Genomic DNA, 21,135 nt, shown 5'->3' with positions numbered 1-21,135 from the left:
CGGCTGTGAGGGAGCTGGAGGGCCCGCCGGGCCCCTGACAACGCCCTGGCAAGGCCCATCTTTATTTTTTTGTCTGGCGTAGATGACGAAGAATTTCCCCTTTAGTAGTTTTGTGGTAGAAAGGGAATTAACATTTCGGCAGGGCATTTTACCACCGCCTGCCAAACGGTTTCATATCCCTACGGCTTCCAGCGGTGGGCCTGGGCCGTGCGGGAGGTGCAGTGAACACGCGCCCAGGCACGGTGGCACGGCCTCACGGCTCCCGACGCCATCGGCCTCGTGGCACCTGCGGGGAAGGTGTCCTAGCCTGCGTGGCCGTGTCCAAAGCTGGAGGCTTTGCCTGGGCACATTTAATGATCCAACCCACCGTAAAGTGCAAAGGGGACATTTCTGTAGGAGAATGCTTGTTTTCATAAATCTGTTGTATGTGGTATTTGGTGCCATCTCAATTTAGCTACTGTGCACATTGATTTAAGTCATCAGCCATCCCACTCTGCAGCTCTTTGACCTCCTCTTTTGCTCTAGAAACCATGTTGTGTTCTGCTGTGTATCGCCTGACAGCTGTAAGGATCCCTCAAACCGCAGTGCCCCGGGACCTGGGGTACTACTCAACCAGTGTCATGTACAGATAACTTCATGATGGTCAACAAAGCACACCTACACTATTTTATAAGACTTGGCTAATAGCCCTGTTGTTTCCAGACATTTTATTATGTTTAGAATCTGGGTGGTACATCTAATCACTGCTTTTCTTGCTCTTAAATGCAGAGCAAACGGAGGCTTTGCCCTTCTGAAGATAATCTGGAGCCTGCTGGACCATTAATGACCCAGGCTTCTTTTGTTTAAGCCCACAGTCACCATGAAGGCGAGTTCTAAAATTACTGCATCACCTAGATTTTTAAAAGGCTAGGTTAGCCTCTTATATTTAATTAAAAAAAATTGTATCCCCAGTATAAAACAGGTTACTAGATTAGTGTAGAAGGAAGTAAGTGTAGTATTAATAGGCTGGTGTTAGCCACTACAATATGTGCTTTACAATAGTTCTCAAAAAGGAACTAAGTAAGAATTACTGTTCTTATCATGAAAACTTAGACTGCAAATAAATAAATATATGTCAAAGTATGTTTTAAAATGTCATTTCTGACAGGAACTTGCATAGGTGTTCTGGGGTGGGTATTTTCCTTTAGCAGCCCCCAGCCCTCAGGAAGCTGCCATCTCTTCTTCAACAGCAGCAAATTTTATGTCAGAAGTCCTGCTATGCATGCTAAATAATCTTTGTTTTCTTTGGGGAGGGAGAGGGAGAAGGAGAGGGAGAGGAAGAGGGAGAGGGAAAAGAAGACTGAGAGGGAGAGGGAGAGGAAGCAATACAGGTTCTAGCAAATGTTAACATCTGTTTGCATTCTGTAGTTAAACACACCAAGTTAGAGCACAGAATCATAGAAGAACCCAGGCTGGAGGGGACCTTGAAAGATCATCTGATCCAACCTTTCACGGGAAAGGGAGCCTAGATGCCACTATCTAGCACTGTTCAGTTGCATCTTGAAAGCCTCCAGTGATGGGCACTCTACCATGTCCCTGGGGAGGTTGTTCCAGTAAATGATTGTTCTTACTGTAAAAAATTTCTTATACTGAGGTGAAAGATGGAGAATCCATTACCAGAATGAGGCTGGTTCCTTCTCCCGCTGTCATAACACCTTGGCTGTCTAGAGGATTTGTCTCCAAGAATAATGCTGTTGTGTGCCATAGGCCCACTGCTGCCTCAGGTTGGTTCACCTCCCAACAAGTCTACAAAAGAAGAAGAGTCTTTAGACCCAGCCTTAGCTCCCTAATATAGGAGAGTCACTACAGCTAAAGAAAACCTTTCTAGAATGAATTCTTGAAGAACTACCATTTAACATTTGAAAGCAAATGGAATTTCAGTCAAAAAAATAGTTGCTTCAGCCTATAAAAGCCTGGAAATCTGTTAGGTCCTACTTGTGAATTTGCTGCCTTGGCAGTATATCCCAAAACACTAATTACTGCCATCAGACCTGATCTAGCTAACTTATTTTACCCCAAACTGTCTTGTTTCTTATACAAGCTACCAGATAATACTTAAGAAGTCCTACAGAAAATTAAAGTCTTGACATCCATGACATCAGGTCAAACCCGTATACTGCTTGGTACTGGATTCTCCAGTAGCATTATGATAGCTTTTCTGAGAGTTGTCTTATTCCGGTAGACCTTTTCCCATCCTCCAACTTTTCTGAAAGAAATGAAACCAATTGTAAGACTTTCATATTTTAATGTATTTTTCAAAAATATTAGTGTATTTACACAAATGTCTCATTTTAAAAATATTTTGTACTTGCCTATTTTAAAATATCTAGTTAAAAAAAATAATCAGCCAGATGACTACATTACACAAATTTGAAAGAACATTCACTGGAGAGACGAGCAATCAAAAAATACAACAAAGTAACACATACCATTGCGTTAACAGTGAGTGCACATTTTTAAGTTGCTAGCTTCTACAAATTGTTCTTTCCATAAAATTGCTTACTCTGTGTCAGTAGCTTGTACCCACTTTTACACTGGAATTTGCGTTTCCTTCTTCTTCACAGACACCCTCCCCCCTTTTGCTTATACAAAGATTGCAATAAAATGCATTACAGTAGTACTTCATTTACAAAACAAATGACATTAAAACTTGTTTCTTAACCCATTGGATTGTATTTTAGTAAAACAATGTCCTTTCATGGAGGTGCAACAGAGGTCCCAAGAGCTGCCTGGATGTGGAGAATGATCTCCCTCTCTCTTGAAACAGTCCTGCCTGGAAAGGGTGACTTGAATTGCTGAATGATGCTGTGCTGATTCCTCTTTAGAGGCATCTCATCTTCAGGTTTCGCAATTAGGATAGCATGTTAAACATTGTGTTTAGTAAAAATAAATATAAATAAATAAAAACAAATTATGGAGGAAAATTATTTTCTTGTTGATATTGCTTGGAGGAGAGCTTAGCAATGAAGCTTGTGGCAATATCCAGATTATACATGAACGGCAGGTCCATTTGTTTCAGTAGTACTCTCTGAACAAGGAAAAAACAGCTATGAACATGGCTGTAATTTTGGAGAAAGATAGTAGTGATCTTCTTTCGAACTTCATTAGGAAGCCATTTTCCTATAGAAAAGAATGTGCACAGTTAGGGACAGCTTAAAAATTATGTGTAGGAAAAAACCACACCGCTCTGTGCCAGCATCAGATTAACAGAGCGCTACACCATTGTGCATAGAGGGACAGGTTTTCAGTGCTCTCCCTCCAAAAGGTGAATAGGGCTTCTAAAACAGTAGCTGAAAATAGCTACACCTTGCTGAGTGTTTGTTTATCTCCAAGTCAAGACTCTGCCCTCCCTCTGTAAATACCAAATGAATGTAAACTATATCATCATCTGAGCCCACATTTAAAGGAAGATACAAGTACTGTGTTTCTGATGTAGTAATACACTTACAAAATCTTCCTTTAAACCTCCTTATTCTACTACAGTGAGCCACATATTATGACAGAATGTGGCCATGAATTGCTACTTCTCTTAAATAAAATTGACTATATTTAAAAGCGATGGAGAGAGAAGCCTTTACAATGAATCTGATGCATCGAGGGTCTGTGACTCACTGTCACCTTTTTTTTGCTGTTACCAGACAGAGAAGGATCAAAACAAGCAAAAAGAGAAAAAAGGAAAAGAAGACACTAGAAAATAAGTGTCAGCAAATAGGAAACATAAGAGAAGTGGGATGAGAGAGGCGTGGAAAGAGAAAGTAACATTTACATGTAGGTGAAGGAAAAATGTACCAGGAAAATAACTGCCTCCAATGTCATTGATTCTCAGCTTTGCCTAACTGCAAAAGAAAAAGGTGTTGGCGTGATGAAACTCTGCAGAGCAAAAGGAACCTCCTCTCCACTGGCAGAGGGGAATTTCAGCAGCTTGGCAAAATAACCCACATATTGACAAAAGCTTTTCTCAGCATTGGTCATTGATACATGGAAGTTCTAGGATTATCTCAATCCAAACAAACAGAAAAGATTTAACCCGAGTTGCACTTACCTGTAAATTTGTCTAAGTAAAACTGATTTGGGGGATTAGATAATGGCTTTGTTGAAATCCACAGCAAAAGTACTGACTTCAACTGTGAGGAGCACACCTGTGTATTTTTCCCTTTACTTTGAACATCAGTATTTTTGGACCAGCTCCTCTATGAAAGCAAAATTGCTGCACTAACCTTAGGATGCCACTTAATTTTAGATTCAGTAATGGGAAATTTAATGGCATGCATCGTTTAACCTGCTTTGAGAAGGAGGCTGGACCAGATGATCTCCTAAGGTCCCTCTCGACCTGCATTATCATATGATCCTATGATTCAAGACTAACTCTAGGGTTTCTACTGTTACAGGTACAGAAAGTGCCTTTTAAAAAAGAAAGTTGTCTTTCAGTGTTGGTTCTATTTAAAGCAGAAGCAAAGCTTTCTCTGTAAGTCTCAGGGAGACATTGCAGACATCAAATATTAAACCACCAAATAAAACACTGAATAAAATTATTTTGACAGTGTCTGAAGCAATAGTTTTCCTTGATGAAACAAAATCTCCTACTCTAGACTTTGGTGGAAAATTAGAAACTTACCCAGCCACCGTTCGCATCTATCCATTCGGCTTTGTTGTTTATTATGTACTCCGTGATGAAATAAGAAATCTGCTCCTTCTCCTCTCCAGTCAGCTGAACTCCATGCTCTTGAAGTTTCTTAGTGAGAAGACCTCCAAATGTAAATATGGTCATAATTCGTCCCCAGTTAGTATTGCCATCAGCAAATTTTTCTTCCATGACGCCATTGAAAATTCTCTTGGCAACAGCTACAGAGGTGATATCAATCCTGTCCAAGAATGGTCTGAGGGCCTCCTCGGTTTGATCTTGCAGCGAAGATGCAATGTTTCGCAAGACATGAGCAACCCTGGTTTGGGCTGGTCCAAGATGCGATTCTTGAAGCACGTATTGCAGATAATCTTGAGCTAAGTAATAAACGTAATAGAACTCGGCAGTTTCCATCTAGAATGAAATGCAGAGAGCAGTGCACCGCTCTTAATCAGGGACAGTAATGAGCAGCCAGAGGACATGCACACATGTATCATCTGGTTTTGATGGAATTTTTTTGCTTTTACCACAGAAGTTCCTGTAAAAACCTAGTGACTTAATGATTGTGTGGGTTGAGGAATATGTCAGGCGGAAATGAAACAAAAAGCATCTGCTTAAGGGGAGAAAACACGTCGTCTTGAGTGATTTATTATTTCTCTAAATAGTATGATTCCACAACTAAAATCTACCAGCTTTTACCACATTCTTTAGCAGCAAAAACTGGCATTTCCTGGGGACTTTTGCTATGAAGCACTAGCAAAGATTTGGCATTTGGCTTGCAAACTGCTGAGAATGGTGTATGGTAAAAACGGTTAAGCCTTTGGCTTGAAAAAACATGCCTAAAAAGTGTATGCTATAGGAGCATGCAGCCCCCACCTCTACCCCCATCTTCCCCCTCCCCAGTCTCTTCATTGCCAGAGGTTAAGGCTGCAATCTGTATTACAGGTTCATGGGTTATTTCTGGTCCACAACTTTTTGAAGAAACTGGTAGACATTTCCCAGAGGATGGGAGAATGGATAAATTTTCTTCAGCACTCAGGGAACTTTACATAGCTGCAAAAAGTGGGAACACAACAGTGGTACAAGTACGGATGGAAAAAGGAGAAAGCCAGTCTTATAGTACTATCCCCTGTTCCAAACTTTCCCACACTTTCTCTCTGAGTGCTCTTCAAGGTCCTTCTTTGAAGATTTGAATGGGTAGCTTCAAAGATTTCTTTCCCCCATGGGGACTTCTGCTGTAAAAGACATTATGAGTGTAAAAGACAATGCTAATGCAGTCAGAGTGTCAGAACACGTTATGGAGAATGCGGGGCCAAGCTAGTGATGTGTGATACCATCTGAATCTTTCATGACAGGTAACAAAGGAGGATCACAATATCTGCAACAACTGCTCTTAGATTCAAATTTTCAGTCAAGCAGTTATTTTGGGGGACAAGGGGCGGGGGTGTCTAGCCCATTCTTTCCTTACAAACCACTTCTGAGGCAACCTGATCTTGCTAGAGGGTCAGGATGTGTCTGTAGAGAGCCCCATCCCACTGCAAAGGCTTCAGAGCAGCAAGCAATTTGGTGTTTGGAGACCCCTCTTTTTTTCTCCATCCCCATTTCTTCATCCCTCTACTTCTGACCCACCTCTCATTCACACCTCTTCCTTCTCTGAAAGCAAAAGGCATTCCCAGCCCCACATACCAGCAGCTCTTCTTTGCTCCAGGGCTGGCAGTCAGCCTGTTTCCAGTCCTGGGCGCTCTCTGATGCTCAGATCTATGAAAGGAGCAAAGCTGCGTGCCTGGTGCCCAGCACAGGCCTCGAGTCTCAGATGTCAGGATAGCGCTGGCACCTAATCATACTGAAGCAAAGCATATCTAGGCTGTGATAGGGCTCTGGTGCCAGTATATTGCTAACCCTTGCTAGCCCCCCCAGATGTCTGTGGTGCTGCTCTGACGTCACGCTTTTGCAGAAACCCATTGAGTAGAACAGGGCAGTTTCCATTTCCTTCTCAGGTTTTTTCGACTGTATGTGGTGAGTCTGGCTCAAGAATGACACAGTAACCTTCCATGCACAGCGGGGTTTGAAACCTCAAGCTACCACCAGCATAGCGCAGGCATCAGTCACTTCAGAGGTTCAGAAAAATACTTCCCTCGCTTTCTCTTAGAAGCGAAGGAAGAGGTGGCTTGGTGCTGTGTTCACATTTGGGAGAGAATCGGTTTAGGAGGGCGGTGTGAGCTGGAAAAACTCATGTTAGATGTTCCCCCCACGGAAGGATGCGATGCTCAGACTGGGAATAGGCTGGGGTGGGAAGCTCTCCCCTCCTCCATACACACGCACATTCTTACCAAAGCTCATTTTGAAAGTTCAGAGGTGTCCTCTATCCAATACCTGCAGCTGCTGCTTTGGCAGAGCTGTTAGGCTGGCTTTGCCTTTGTTATGTTCAGTGTTTTCAGCAAAGCGCCAATATTTTATGAGGAATGCAAATGAGAAAAAACCCGATGTGACAGTCCTTAACTCTTCCTTAACTCTTCAGCTAAATCTGGGCAGAAATTTCTGGGGCAGAGGGAAGGCATTGCTCTACCCAGGCAGCTTCCCTCCTGCCAGATGCTTGCTGCTAACAGGGCTGAGAGAGGTACTCAAGGAAAAAGCACAAGAGTCCTTTTTCTATATAGCAGTCTGTGAAATTATAGATCATTCCTGACTCTTTTAATAATTGATTAATGAAAAGCTTTTTGTATTTTTTGTGAATATAAGTAATAGTTGAAAATGAGAACAGTGAACAATACCTAAGGAGACAAGTTTTGTTTTCTTCCCCATCAACAGCAGCAGAGCACAGGCAGAAGCAGATATTTCTTCATTAGTGTAGCGTTTAGGATTCTGAGGAGGGTGATGGAATAAGGCTGTGAATATGTCACCGTTATTGAAATAAATCAATGTTAATACCTTGGCAATTTTGGTGCAAATGCTGCCACTTACAGTCTCTTGATCTCCTAAAGGGCTGTAAGGTGAAGCTTGGCGCTCAGCTCCCCGGAGGGGGTGGCAGCTCGGAGCAGACGTCTCTAATAGCAAGCTGTGACACTCGTGACCAGAGCTCAGGACGTCGCTGTTGAAGCTGCCCCAGGTCTATCGATTTCAAAGCTAGACACATTTGCTTTTCCGTAGCATGTAGCGGAGGGTGCAGTACCAAGTGTTGGACGTTCCATAGCAATGACACTATTCTGTATCTATATACACAGATAAAAAGGCAGACCAGAGTGCATAGCCCCATCTTCCCCAGCTCTAATGCTCAACCCTGAGCATGGTAAGAAATCAGCTTTGGGATCTCTTACCTGTGTCGTGCCACTCTGATGCTCTGATTCTCATTTTCTACATCAGGCAGTGCCTTCCCTTCTCCTACCAGACTTTATTCCCATTTTTCAGTTATAAGTGAATACCTTTAACTTAACGAATCTCTGCTTTTCTCCCTACCTGCTCTATCTCGCCAGTGCTGTGCAGACTGCATTCTCATACAGTGCATCGCTTCTTTCTTCTTTTCCTCTTTGCTGTATATACTTTGTCTTTTCTAAATGATGACTGCTAATAAAAGGTTTGAAACAGAAACCAGCATGGCATGGAAGCTCAAATGCAAACCCTCTCCTCGCTATCTGGCATAGCAAGGGACTTCAAATACTTTAATTTAAACCTGTCCTCTCTGGATTTGACTCCACATCCTACCCTAACCTGAAAAGGCTTATTTTCCAAAACAGATGGGAACTGAGTTGACAGATCCTCATAAAATTGATTTGTGAGAGACGATGTTATCTCATCGCGTTCGAGACAAAACTAAGCCAAAATGACAAAAGCCTTGTTGAGCTATTCGTGCTGCATCTGCCTTGCCAGAGTTGTTCCAGATCCAGGTGAATGTGGGAACTGTGAGCTCTTCTAAGGCAGCTGAGCTTTGTCTGGAGGAACAGTTTGAGGCCTTGAGGAAATTCTTCCAGAAATTTTTCTGGTTTTCTCCCCTTTTTGATGTCCAAACCGGGACGATTTCTGTGTGGTATTGGATTTCACTGCACAAGAACGGCTCAGCTCACTCGTAGCTTTCCGGCTGTCCTGCGCAGCCCTGATATAAGACTTCAGGAGGCTTTGGTGACTTCTGTTTTCCCTCTATTTTCCTACAAATTGGAATATGCAAGCTGGCTTTTTTTTCTGGTTTTCTCCCCTTTTTGATGTCCAAACCGGGACGATTTCTGTGTGGTATTGGATTTCACTGCACAAGAACGGCTCAGCTCACTCGTAGCTTTCCGGCTGTCCTGCGCAGCCCTGATATAAGACTTCAGGAGGCTTTGGTGACTTCTGTTTTCCCTCTATTTTCCTACAAATTGGAATATGCAAGCTGGCTTTCCTGTGAGCTGGGCTGGCTGGTTGGCATTGAAGGCAGAGGCGGGTTTGCCCAGTGGGGTGCTGCCACCTAGCCGCGGCCGGCCCGGCTGCAGGCAGGGGAAGGAGCCCGGCACAGGAGGAATCCCCGGGGCCTCCCTGGATCTCGAATACAGACGGGAGGGGTTCAAATCTTCTCTACTTTGAGATTCTATACGCAGAAGAAACCTAAAATACAACAGCACTGGGACTCATCCCCGGCAATGACCTAAATTAATAACTCATGTTGTTTTTTCCCGAAGAATCCTGTCAGCACCAAAGTCTTCAGTCCAAAGCTTGGAAAGGTCATCTCCATAAGAAGTTTTGGGAGCATTCGTTCTAAAACACTTCATCCCATCTCCTGTTGTTTCTAGGATGGGAAATAGCTGTAGCAAGATCCTGGATCTCAAATTCTGTGGCAGCTGAAGGACAGACTTAAAGCCAGCTTATGTTCTGTGTGTCTCGGGAGATGCAGATGTAGGGCAGAAAACAAGCTCCAGGGAGGACAGGGGCTGGATGGCATGGAAGCCAGAGGGGGGTTTGCCCAGGGGGGTGCTGCCACCTAGCCGCGGCCGGCCCGGCTGCAGGCAGGGGAAGGAGCCCGGCACAGGAGGAATCCCCGGGGCCTCCCTGGATCTCGAATACAGACGGGAGGGGTTCAAATCTTCTCTACTTTGAGATTCTATACGCAGAAGAAACCTAAAATACAACAGCACTGGGACTCATCCCCGGCAATGACCTAAATTAATAACTCATGTTGTTTTTTCCCGAAGAATCCTGTCAGCACCAAAGTCTTCAGTCCAAAGCTTGGAAAGGTCATCTCCATAAGAAGTTTTGGGAGCATTCGTTCTAAAACACTTCATCCCATCTCCTGTTGTTTCTAGGATGGGAAATAGCTGTAGCAAGATCCTGGATCTCAAATTCTGTGGCAGCTGAAGGACAGACTTAAAGCCAGCTTATGTTCTGTGTGTCTCGGGAGATGCAGATGTAGGGCAGAAAACAAGCTCCAGGGAGGACAGGAGGATGTAGCTGGTTTTTGCATCTTCTGGGCCAACTCAGAGATTCTGGGCCAACTGGAAAGTCAAAGCAGTCCCCAACGTTAAAGCAAGTTGCTACTCCAGCTTACTGCTGAGCTGAGGCGCAGTCCCAAATGACCGAGGGCTGACCAATATGGCATAAGCTCTCTCCTGCTCCCAAAGTAGCACGCAGCAAAGGCTGGGAGGATGGGTCATGTGAAGATGCACACCGTGGCTCTCTGTTGCCCAAGCATGAGAAGAATTCTCTGAGAGGCCATTCCACTCCCCTTATGACTCCTCTATAGCACTCCAGCGATGTAAGGGAACTATAGGAAGGGATCGGTTGGGCTGTGTTAGTCAGGGTTCAGCTGCTGCCTCGTCACTTCCTCTGGTAACTCAGCTCCAAACTTGGCTGCTTCTGGCTTCCAGCTTCTCTCATCGTCATGAGTCAAGGGGGCAGCACAAAGCCACTGCTCCACTATGCATGTGCCGTGTGTCATCATACACATGTGTGTAGACATGCGTTCTACATTCTCATGAGCGTTTCCAAATGTTTATCTAGGATTAGGAGAATTTGAACAAATAGTCATAATTGCCAGCAGTGAGCCACAGAAACGTAAAGCTCCCTAAGCTTCCCAGACAATGGAGCATGAACAAGTAAAATCTTGGTAGAAGCTTAGCAAGGTCTTGCAGATGCCAGCAGAAACACTGTCTGCTGAAGCCAGCTTCAGTTCTGAAAATACTTGCTCCCAGAAGGGGGGCGGGGGGAAGGTCTGCTTGTGAGTATTCATGAAGTAAGAAGTCAAGAGCTCATGCCTCAATATGATAACCAAAACCTCGCACCCACGAGTCAAGGGTGGTCTTGACTTTTGGTACGTTCTGCTGGGGCAGGTGCAACGTGAACATGTGCAAAGTCCATTTGGATATTGATCTGCAGCTTTGGTTCAGACCTGTGTCTTCCGAAGATGTAATGCTATCAGGAGAGACAGGCATTCAACATCAGCTGCACCAATGCTTTAAAGCTACTTTAAATGGCGGTGACATTCAAAATGTGGTGAGACAGCATTTCAGTAACATATCTGAGCCTTACTTGGCATACAGAGAGTCCCGCTGGATGAGATTTTCAAAATACAAACTAGATTTAGGTAAAGAGTTTCCACTGAGTGTGATATAGGTGCCCAGTCCCTTTAGGTGCCTTCAAAAAACCTGCAGCCATTCAGTAAGGCTAGTAACAGTTTAAAGTTAGGCGTGCTTTTAAATTCTTTGCTATTTGATTTTCCAAGGGAAGCTTATGTATCTCATGGTTTTTAAAATAAATTGCTTTAAAATTCAAGCTCACTTTACCAGGTGCAATTTACCTGGATGCCTCGGAGGTTTGCAGTCCTCCACATCAGCCCTCCCAGGAGCGCCCTTGCTTGGGTGCTTCTCCCTCATTGAAATCAGGCCTGCACCCGTCCCCGTACTTCTCCCTTCTTCACATCACGCCTGTGTCTGCTCCTGTTACTACAAGAAACCTTTGCACTGGGTCAAGTGTTAGCGAGCCATAGATTAAATCTCTTTCCTTTCGAAGATAATGTATTCTTTTAATAAATCATTTTACCCCCCGTTTATGATATCCCCTCTGTTGATGACCCTGTAAAAGAGGGTTGTAACAACACTAGTATTTCTATATAAATCACTCTTCATGGAGGGTCATAACTCATCTTTAGTTTGTTTTATATGCAGCATTCCAGTCTGGGGGCACATTTGTTTTTATTCCCCTTTCAAATTGTTTTGAATTATTTTCAGTTATAAAAATGGACAAAACCACAAATGTACCATGTACAAATATTTTCCTCTTTCATAATCAATACGGATCTTTGAATAGAAATTATGTTTAAGGAAATCAGTGTGTAATGAGATTTCGGTAATTTTCATATGCTGGAAATAAATATATTAAGACACATTTCTGAACACTAATTCAGTACATCTGCTACAATTTTATTACCTTCTCAAATGTGTATTTGCATGAATATGTTGTGGTGGTGGCGCCTACTGTTTACAGCCTTTTTTTAAAAAAAAAAGCCCTTCATCTAACATGCAAAGCAGACACAGACTACGTTGCCATTTGGTAGGACTCTTCTGAAGCCTAAAAGCAGTTGGTATGAAACTGGTTCCATCCACCTATAGTCTAAGAAACTGGAATGCATGTGGTAGAATAAAATCTCCTGCATACGTCGACTGCAAGGAAGAACCTGGGAACCTGATATCCCAAACAACCCTTCTGGAGGGTTTTTTAATCCAAACTGCATTTCTCATTCTTGTGATTTGCAGCATTTCAGCAGATACTCTGCTGTTGGCACTGTGCAGTATTTTCAAACCCACAATGATTATGTGTAAATTGCTGCAAATTATAGCAAGAAATTAGCTGTAACTCCCATGGTATATTTTTATCCTTGTGTTTATTATGATTTTCTGATCCTCCAAAAAAGCATGCTGAGATGGCATTTCTGTGCTCCTAGGAGAAGGCTGTGAGCAGAAATAGCTAACTAATCTATCTCCCCAGGTTTTTATACCACGTTCACTGCTGTGCTGTCTGAGCATGTAATACTATCCCCTCAATCTTTTTAAGTGAAATGATGTCCCGTTAAATAAGTGTGGAGGAAGCTGATGCTGCCATGACTAGTTATCCAAACCTGCTGCCATTCTTTAACCAAAGCAGAAAGAAATTTGCTTTTTGGGCTCATTTTTTAAGCAGGCAACTTTACAGTGCCCTGTGCTTTGAATTACAGTTGTCCATCACTTCATTGCCATGGCCATGGCTGTCAATTCTAGGGAATTGAGCCTGCACAGACGCTGTAACTGTGTTAGTAATGATGCTAATACCGGTGCCTGCTCCAGCCCTAAAATGCTCTGTTCTTTCAGAAAGCTGAGTTCTCTTAGACCCTTTCAAATAATCTCAATGCAAAGCATTTACTCATTTGTGCTGACTGTTGTAGGCAATAAAGCAGCACCTAAATGCCCCAGTCTGGAGTAGGGATGGCCTTGTGCTGGGTGCTTCGCCCATTAAAGCCAGGGTGAGTTTCTTGCCCCAGCTTGCTGAGCGTGGGGAGAAGTGTGGGGCTGACACAAAGCCCGCTGGCTTCACAAAACAGCAGGAGTGGGACCAGGATAGTCCTTCATTAGGCAACAGTGAGGATGATTGCATTTAATCTGTGAGGCATTTTAATGGCTATTGGTAGGAACAGCAAGCAAACTCCATACCAGCAGTCCAGTGTATGTAATTTTAAGTTTTCACAATAAAACCCCAGAATACCCATTTGTCCTTAGCAGACTTGCCTTTGTATCAATCTGAGACCAGATTCTTGGCATGCCAGGGAATTATGCATCATAATGACTTAATCAAGGGCTTTCATAGTGTATTCTAGAGCTGAGAAACCTTTTTAAACCCAAATGCAGATGGAAGCTTGGACCCAGCAGCGAGTGCTTTGCTCATGAAGTCAGAGGAGCTCTGCACACTGACCCCCTGTGCCTCAGCAAAGCTCTATTGATTTTGGTAACTTCATCTGTGCAGGGATGTGAATCTATCTACAGGGAGCTAAATGAAGCCTAAAGTTACCGATTTTCAAGAGAAAAGAACTGTAGCTAAAGATCTCTTATGTTTTCTTAATTATTCCTGATTTTGAAACATGATTTCAGGGCAGACTAATGATATTAAGGAGCAACAGTAAATAAAACAGCCAGTTTCACATGATTTAAATGCAGCAAGAGCAGACAGAATGGGATTGACTGAGTTAGACAAGGTTTTTATTTGCTCTTTGTGCTGGATAACTGTTAATCACTCAATGAGAAATGCATTTCCAATGGCCAGTGCTCAAGCAAGGTAAATAATAGCAACATCCTCGTCTCTCCTTTGCCCTTAATCTCCTTCTAAAGGCTTGACAATAAACAGCCATTCCCAATCTATTTTGCAACTCAGAACCCAGATCCAAAAGGCCCCCCGTCAAGCATAATTAGTTTGCTTTACATTCGTCCTTTATATTCCTGACCTAATAGATGGCCACTGCAGTTCCAGAGGGAGTTCATTTCTCTGGCTGCCTACAGGGGACTGAGAGTTATTGTCCCACTTGAGCACAACTCAGTCATTTGCCGGATGCATTGGCAGGGACCAGTGCTCTCTACAAAAAGGGGCAAGCTACAAAATCTAGAGTCGTTATATTCGGTCTAAAACTTGATATTCCTATGGCCTGTCAGACCCCTTTAACTCTCTGAGTTTTGGTTTCCCTGTCTGTTGAATGGGTGTCTCCAAAAGATTTGCTGATTAGGCAAATATGACTTAATTTTCTACTTATACCACAGCTTTTCAATGTGACCTTGAGAAAACTACTGGTCTCTGTGACTCAGTTCCCCACTTCTAAAATAGAGGAAATTAGAGAATTACAGTCAGGTGTGTGTCTCTGCCTATATTTAGCTGCCTTCCCAAGGAGTTTCTGTGTCTGTGCCTTGGCTGGTGTGGGTCATGCTGGGATGGCTTAGCCCAGGCTATTGATGACAACAAGCCTGTGGCCACAAGCCAAAGGGAGCTGAAGCAGGTAAGAGCTGACTCAAAGGCACATCGCTCCAGTCATTTGCCATCTGTGTGTGAGTCAGAGCCCTAATATTTGTTTTCTTCTATCCCTTGTTGGAAGTCAGTGGAGCTGTTTATTTGTACAGCAGCTAGCATGCTGGGACCTTGATCTCAGCCAGGCCTAGGTGCTAGTTTTAATCCATAGCCTAATGTAGCATGTTATAGAGTGAGAGGCTGGTTTTAGCATTTATATATATATGTGTGTGTGTGTATGCCTCTTGGATCCCATTTTTCTCCTGCATGATGCTGTAGATAGCAGATAGATATACCTTAGAGATGCCAAAGATGTAGAAATCATAATTTTTTGGATATATGTTTTGGTTAAGTCACCAAAGACTGAGTGCTTGTGAGGCAATCTGAAAGAAGTTTTATCAAGTTCATCTTTTCAAATCACTTCTCTGTCACAGTAAGGCTTGCTAGCTGTAAAATTATTCTGTTAAACTGTGTTACCACATTCTGAGGCAATTTGTTTTCTTGTGCATTGATCTCTGATCCAAGGTACTTGCTCCTGAAAACCTTTTTCCTTTTTAACCACTTAGATAGAAGCTAATTTTGTATAATCTGGAAATTGGTGTAGAACAACATTTCTATTACAGTCTGTCCTTTGTTATTTGCTAATCATTCTTTCTGGATAGTCAATTTGTGAGTGGATTCCTATTCAGTCACGGTCAGATTCTTTAGGGTTTAGTGTACTAAATTAATTTGTTGTGTAGCTCTTTCAAATAGTTCAAAATGATAGATTTCATAAAAGGGTAAAAATCTCCTTTTAACATAAAGAAATAGTTTTGCCAGTATGTAATGTTTTGCAAATGGAAAATTGGAAATGATTGTAACAACAATAAACTACATTTATAGTTAATTAACTTGTAATCTAGTGGAAACTAATCTTCCTTAGAAGGTAAAAACACAGCACACTTGCATGATGTAGTCAGGTTTTCTGTCCATGGCGTCCAGCTGGATACCCAACAAAGAAAATAACTGGGGATTTGTTGTAGTAATTCCTTGCCAAGCAACGCTCTCTACGTTAACCATGGCCTCCTGTGAAATCAGGAGGTGTTTTAGGTGTGTTGGGGATTTCTGGCTGTTGTGTCTCTTTGAGACATTGCTTTCATCCTGAAACATCCATGCAATCCTGTCCTCTTTCTTCCTTTCTGCAGGTTTAGAGCCCTGTCCTGCAGCCTCACGTGTATAAGTTTTAGTGACAGTGCATCCTCCTGCATGGAGGGAGGCAGTACGCAGCTGCAGGATCTGACCTGTAAAGCTGCCATCACAGTTCTGAAGAGTTCTGTCATCTTCTGAGGAAGCAGGGCTGGATAACAAAGTGTGGTCCAGAAGCTCACGTTCTGGAATAGGGTTCGGTTTTAGCAAACAGATTCTTGGCAATATTAACAAGATAGGAGTGCAGAGACAAACACTTACAACCCCAACGGTACTGGAAGTGGTGTTCTGCTGTGAAAAGTGACTTGGTAAAAATGTCAGTCTCAAGCTGTGGGATTACTGGCTCTCACCGAGTCCAGACCAAATGTGCTCAGTTTACAGTATTTGTTTCTTCGCCACCGGCGATAAAAAGGGGTTATGCTATAGGTTGGTTGCCCTACAGCCCCTGTAGTTGTTCCCCCAGGTAGGTGTTGTAGGCAAGCTTGGCAGTGTTTTACCTCTGCTTTATATTTACACTAGCTGGGTTGCAACTGGATGCAAATTAAGGTCAAAATAAGTTCCTTCCTTCTGATAAATGTACAACTATTTGAATCAGATCATCTAGTCTGCCCTTCTTGATAACACAAACCATAGAATTTCAATTAGCACCTTCTTGTGTGTAGTTCATAACTTGGAGAGAAGACAGGCTCTGCTAGCTAGATGAACCTCCCACAGCTTTATCCTTTCATTCCTTTTAATGGTTTTGCAGAGATCTAATAATCCAGAACAGGGACTCTGATTCACACACGCTGACGATTTGCCTTGCAGCCGACCGTTGTAGTTCCTTCTCCCAGAAGTTGTTCCCTCCCACCTCTCCACCCTCCTGCAAAGGCAGCTCGACTATTCATCAAGCAGAATCTGAATGGCTGCAGCCTGGAGCTCAATGGATCAGGGTGGACAAACACAGATTTCAATTGTCCTTCATACCCTGGGTCTGGTTTGGAGCAGTGCAGTAGCTGTGATGTGAGAGCTGAGCCATCCTTAAGGCAGAGGCAAATCCCTTTTGCTGCCTTATTGTAGATCAATCCCACTCATCCACCAGAGCCTTCAGTAGATGATTCTTGCGGGTGACTGGAGCTATCTGAATGGTGGTGCAATAACGTTGTAAACCATCTTTCCATCCTGAAGGTACCTGTTTGATATTCAGCAGAAGTTTGTTCTGTACCACTGGTGTCTTTTGCAGCAGGTTCAGTGTTTAAACAACCAAAATGATAGGTAAGAAGTTCACTATTAAAGCCAAATACCTTAATTGCTGGTGTCTTTCTGCCCATGTTCCTATATGTCACTGTACTTGAGTTAGGCTACAGTGACAAGCTATTCTGTACTCTCTAACCCTACACAAACTAATGTTGATGTCTCTAGTCCTCATCCCCCCCCTTATTAAAGTTTGGGATTTTGGTACCTTCTGACATATTTAAATTACAAAGAGTGCTAAGCCAGCACAGGCAATTTCTTGTTATCGTGGGTAAATGATTGCATCAGTCAGTGTTGACTCCCAAGGAATTTGTAGAAATTTATTTCCAAAGAGCAGCTGAGTTATCAGCCCACAAAGAACTGATCGATAGCAATTGGTTTCAGCTATTACAGTGCTTTTAATTTGGCACACTGTCCTTTTGTCATGCAACATCACAGGGTTTCTTCTGGCTTGAGGAACCTGAAGAAAGGGAATATTGACTTTTCAGCGATTAAAATCTCAGAAGCTTTACCTTCAGTTTGTCTATAGCATGTCTGTACAGACAGGACAAGCTATCAAAGTTAAAGATTATTAAGGCAATACGGTGCAGGGAAATATCAGTGCAGAGATTTAGCCACGTATGTCTGGTTGTATTAATGGGAATCCTACTGATAAATCCCTATGCACCCTGCTAAATAATTTGCCTAATGATTTTGGTTAAGCACGGAGAGCAAGCACCATCTGAAACTGTTTGTTTGATGCACTATGCTTGATGCATGGGAGCCAGAGAGAAAACACAGTACTGCAGCACGAATACCTTGGTTCCCAGTACTGTAAATGAGGGGAGGAGACTGGTGTTAAGACAAAGATGTCCTGGGACATTGGTGCTCACTGTAATGGATCCAAAGCCCATACCTTGAATCCAACTTTTGTCCTGCTGGTAGGAATGCACTTTTCTTACCCTGCATCCCAAGAGTCCAGCTGAGCAACTCTTGACTGGGTTGGGCTCCTGGCTTTTAAAATGGCCCTCAACTGCAGGGTCTAGGTAATCTTTAATTCACAAAGAATTTGGCATTGGATTCAATTTGGACACAAACCACTACTTCTATAGTGATTTTTTTTTTTTTTTCCCTTGTGTCTTCCCTGTAAGTGAGATTTCAGCTTTGGTGCATGCTGTTTTGGTATTTCCCATTTGCCTTTGGCAATAATTTTTAAAGGGAAGGTCTGATCAGTTGTCCTCCCTTGTGGTACAGTTCCATTCATGTAATGATAGGTTATAGACAACATGATATGGACAGTCTGTCAGGAACTATCTGCTATTTCAGATAACAGAGTCCTTTCATAACTACATATAACAACACAGTGAATAAAAACAAAAAAGGCCTAACAGAAGTTCTCACCTTCCCCAAATTCAACTCTGATCTTCCTATCCTTCAAGTATGTGGCAGACCCAGCCTCAACGGCAAAGTTAGAGCAGGCAGTGGGAACGTACAAATGATGCATCTCTTAAGTCCAGTGGAGTGCTACATATCCTCCTACCACATTTAGGAAAGATTCACTGTCTGTTCAATAGTGTGGTATTATCAGCATTATGACTTGGACACCAGCAAAGCTCCTACGCAGCCCTGGCTGAAGGCTGACTGATGTGCACCTTCCTATGCATATCATGTGTTTGGACTGTACTGAGTAACGCTGTGTATGTTCACGTTCTCCTGAGCCAAAGGGAGCTGGGCTTTGCAAGTCACTGGACTGCTTAGGATGTTTTCTAGAGAAACTCATGTGCTGCTAGGAACGAAACTTTTCACTGCCCAAGTCATAACTTTGTCCCTGAATTCAGTTGGAAATATTGTGCCAAGCATGATGACAGGGAGCCTAATACTGGTGGAAGTACCATCACTCACAAGTGATGAAATGACCCCAAAATACTCTGGGGCATATTTTTACAAGCAGCAGCATATCAGCTCTTACGTCCTCATCAAATTCCAAATCAAGCAATTAGCTTGCAATTTCAAACAGCAATATTATTGTTTGCTTCATTGCCTACTGCACTTGCTAGCGCTGTTTGTGCAAGGACGGTCACTATTTCTCCAGCTTAGCAGCAGTTATGGTTTAGCAGTGAGCAAAAAGAGCCATTATCAGCCTCCACAGCACCTTGGTTCTCTTCAGGATGAATGGTGCAATATAAATGTAGAGGATTATTCAAAAACCCATTGCAAAAACTTCTAGCATATTAGCCATAATAATAGTCTGGCTGTTTTATTTGGCAGTAATCCAATCCCTCTGTCAAGATACAGTACCTGGCGCATGTGCTCCCAGACCAACCGATGGGCTCATAAAGTAGCCGGATGGCAAAATTACCAGGAAAAACAATGATGTGTTTTTATGTTGCCGCAAGTTATGGATGCGTAATAAAAGGGGGACATGAAGTTCTTGAGCCAACAAACATAAAGGTGAGGGTTTTATGGCAGTTGTAAGTTCTGAAGTGTGCATTTCATACCGGATGATCTTTAGCTGCTCACCCTGATCTTTGCATACTGGAATAATGACAATAAATATGAACTAGATAATTTAGGAATTGGGAAGTGTAGCAAGGCAATGTTTTCCTTGAGATAACTGAGCAAAGGAAGATGATGCAAAACGCTTCCGATCAGAAGTACAAATGTGAGGGCCTCCATAGGGGCACAAATGGGACATTGGCCTGAATTCACTCCGCATGTAGTTTATTTGAAATCTGAGGGGCTATCAAGAGAAAAGTTCACTTCTTATATTTCAACAACATAGCCACAATAATACAATTATAACAGATGTAGTTTCTATGAGATTTAGTTTCCAGTCTAGTGCTTATTTAACAGATCTGCAGCCATTCCACAAAAGATGCCTCCAAGGAGGAATGGAGGCATGGCACAGCGCAGGCATTGACAAAAGCAGATATATATTAATTGGCACCTCTAAATAATATATAAATGTTGGTAATATGCATCAGTATTAACCAAATAATTTCCTGAACAAACAATGTCCAGGGATCTATGCCACTGATTGAATTTTAAAACTTTATTTTTCAATCAAACATTTGGTTAAGCATGAAAAAAAACTCCCTGGAAGGGTTTATTGAATAGCACTCTCGTGCTGTCAGTGATTGCTAACGAGTCTGGGTGTCGGTACGCTGTGTGCGCTCGAGGCTGGCAGAACTTGTACAAACAGGGGGTTTATACTGGGCTCCAAACTCAGTTCAGTTCTGGCGCAGAGAATCTTAGACTTAAGTAAATGGATTTTTAGAAGCATCTCCACAAAGGTATTGTGAATTCTTCACCCCCTCTGTTGCTGGTTCAGAGTAAGCATGGGAGAGGGGCTGGGTGCTCCTCCGTTGTCTTGCCGGCTACGTGGATGGTCCGTGGGCTTGCCAGCTGAGGAAATCTGAACTCCCAAACCTTCCTCAGTTCCTGATCGTTTGTTCCCAAAGGAAAGCCTGGAGGGAAGCAGATCAGTAACTGATCCCGATATCTACATACAGCTCAACTGATTAAGAGATGCATTAGGCATAGACCAAATTAGCTAAGCCTTAGAGCACCTCTGTCCTGCAGATGTTTCTTATCTTTTCTCTTCCTACAGTGGGGCTCAGTCATTCACCTTCTGTGAACTATGGAGTTTCTTCCTTCACAGTGTCACCAAGGAATAAAGTATTGCTCAACATGAGTAAATGTGACAGCAGCCGGGTCTATAGTTAAGTCTAATCTACTCTGAAGTGAGAATCGAAGTAGGCTTAACCCTGCTGGATGAGTCAGTGGCAGAATCGGGTTGAAAACAAGAATCCCTTATTACCAGCTCTGCGATATAAACACATACCTTCCCTCGTTGTCTTCCCAACCGTTCATTAACACAGCGGTAGCAGTTAGATTCAGTTTGGTTTTTTTTTTTTTCCTCAGGGTCAACTTTCACCTATTTTTGAGTTAGACAGGAATCCTTCCTCCCCTCGCCTTGATCTTCATCAGCTTTCTCTGCTCCCATAAAACACCAGGAATGTCAAACTCCTCATGTTTGCCAACATGAAACAAAAGTTGTTGACAAATACAAAGTGTTTTGTGTTAGGGATGGGGCAACC

General features: G+C 42.9%; 2 protein-coding genes across 2 annotated transcripts in view; both read right to left on the bottom strand.

The window, feature by feature from the left end:
- MTHFS (methenyltetrahydrofolate synthetase) overlaps positions 1-20,747 on the bottom strand; it is a 44,473-nt gene extending 23,726 nt beyond the window's left edge. Inside the window, exons 1-3 of the mRNA XM_009635869.2 lie at positions 20,741-20,747; positions 8,276-8,281; positions 3,346-3,349 (exon numbers count right to left, since the gene is read on the bottom strand). The gene's annotated coding sequence lies outside the window, so the exon portion shown is untranslated. The remainder of the gene's footprint in view (positions 1-3,345; positions 3,350-8,275; positions 8,282-20,740) is intronic.
- On the bottom strand, positions 3,055-5,074 carry BCL2A1 (BCL2 related protein A1). The gene is made up of 2 exons (XM_009635868.2): positions 4,655-5,074; positions 3,055-3,159 (listed from the first exon to the last, which is right to left on the bottom strand). Exons 1-2 carry the CDS (start codon positions 5,072-5,074, stop codon positions 3,055-3,057), a joined length of 525 nt encoding a protein of 174 aa, XP_009634163.1.
- Positions 20,748-21,135: the final 388 nt, after the last annotated feature.

Source organism: Egretta garzetta, unplaced genomic scaffold (assembly GCF_000687185.1).
Source record: "Egretta garzetta isolate BGI_Z169 unplaced genomic scaffold, ASM68718v1 scaffold203, whole genome shotgun sequence".
In the NCBI taxonomy this organism is placed as follows: domain Eukaryota; kingdom Metazoa; phylum Chordata; class Aves; order Pelecaniformes; family Ardeidae; genus Egretta; species Egretta garzetta.
This window is presented reverse-complemented; position numbering and strand designations above follow the sequence as displayed.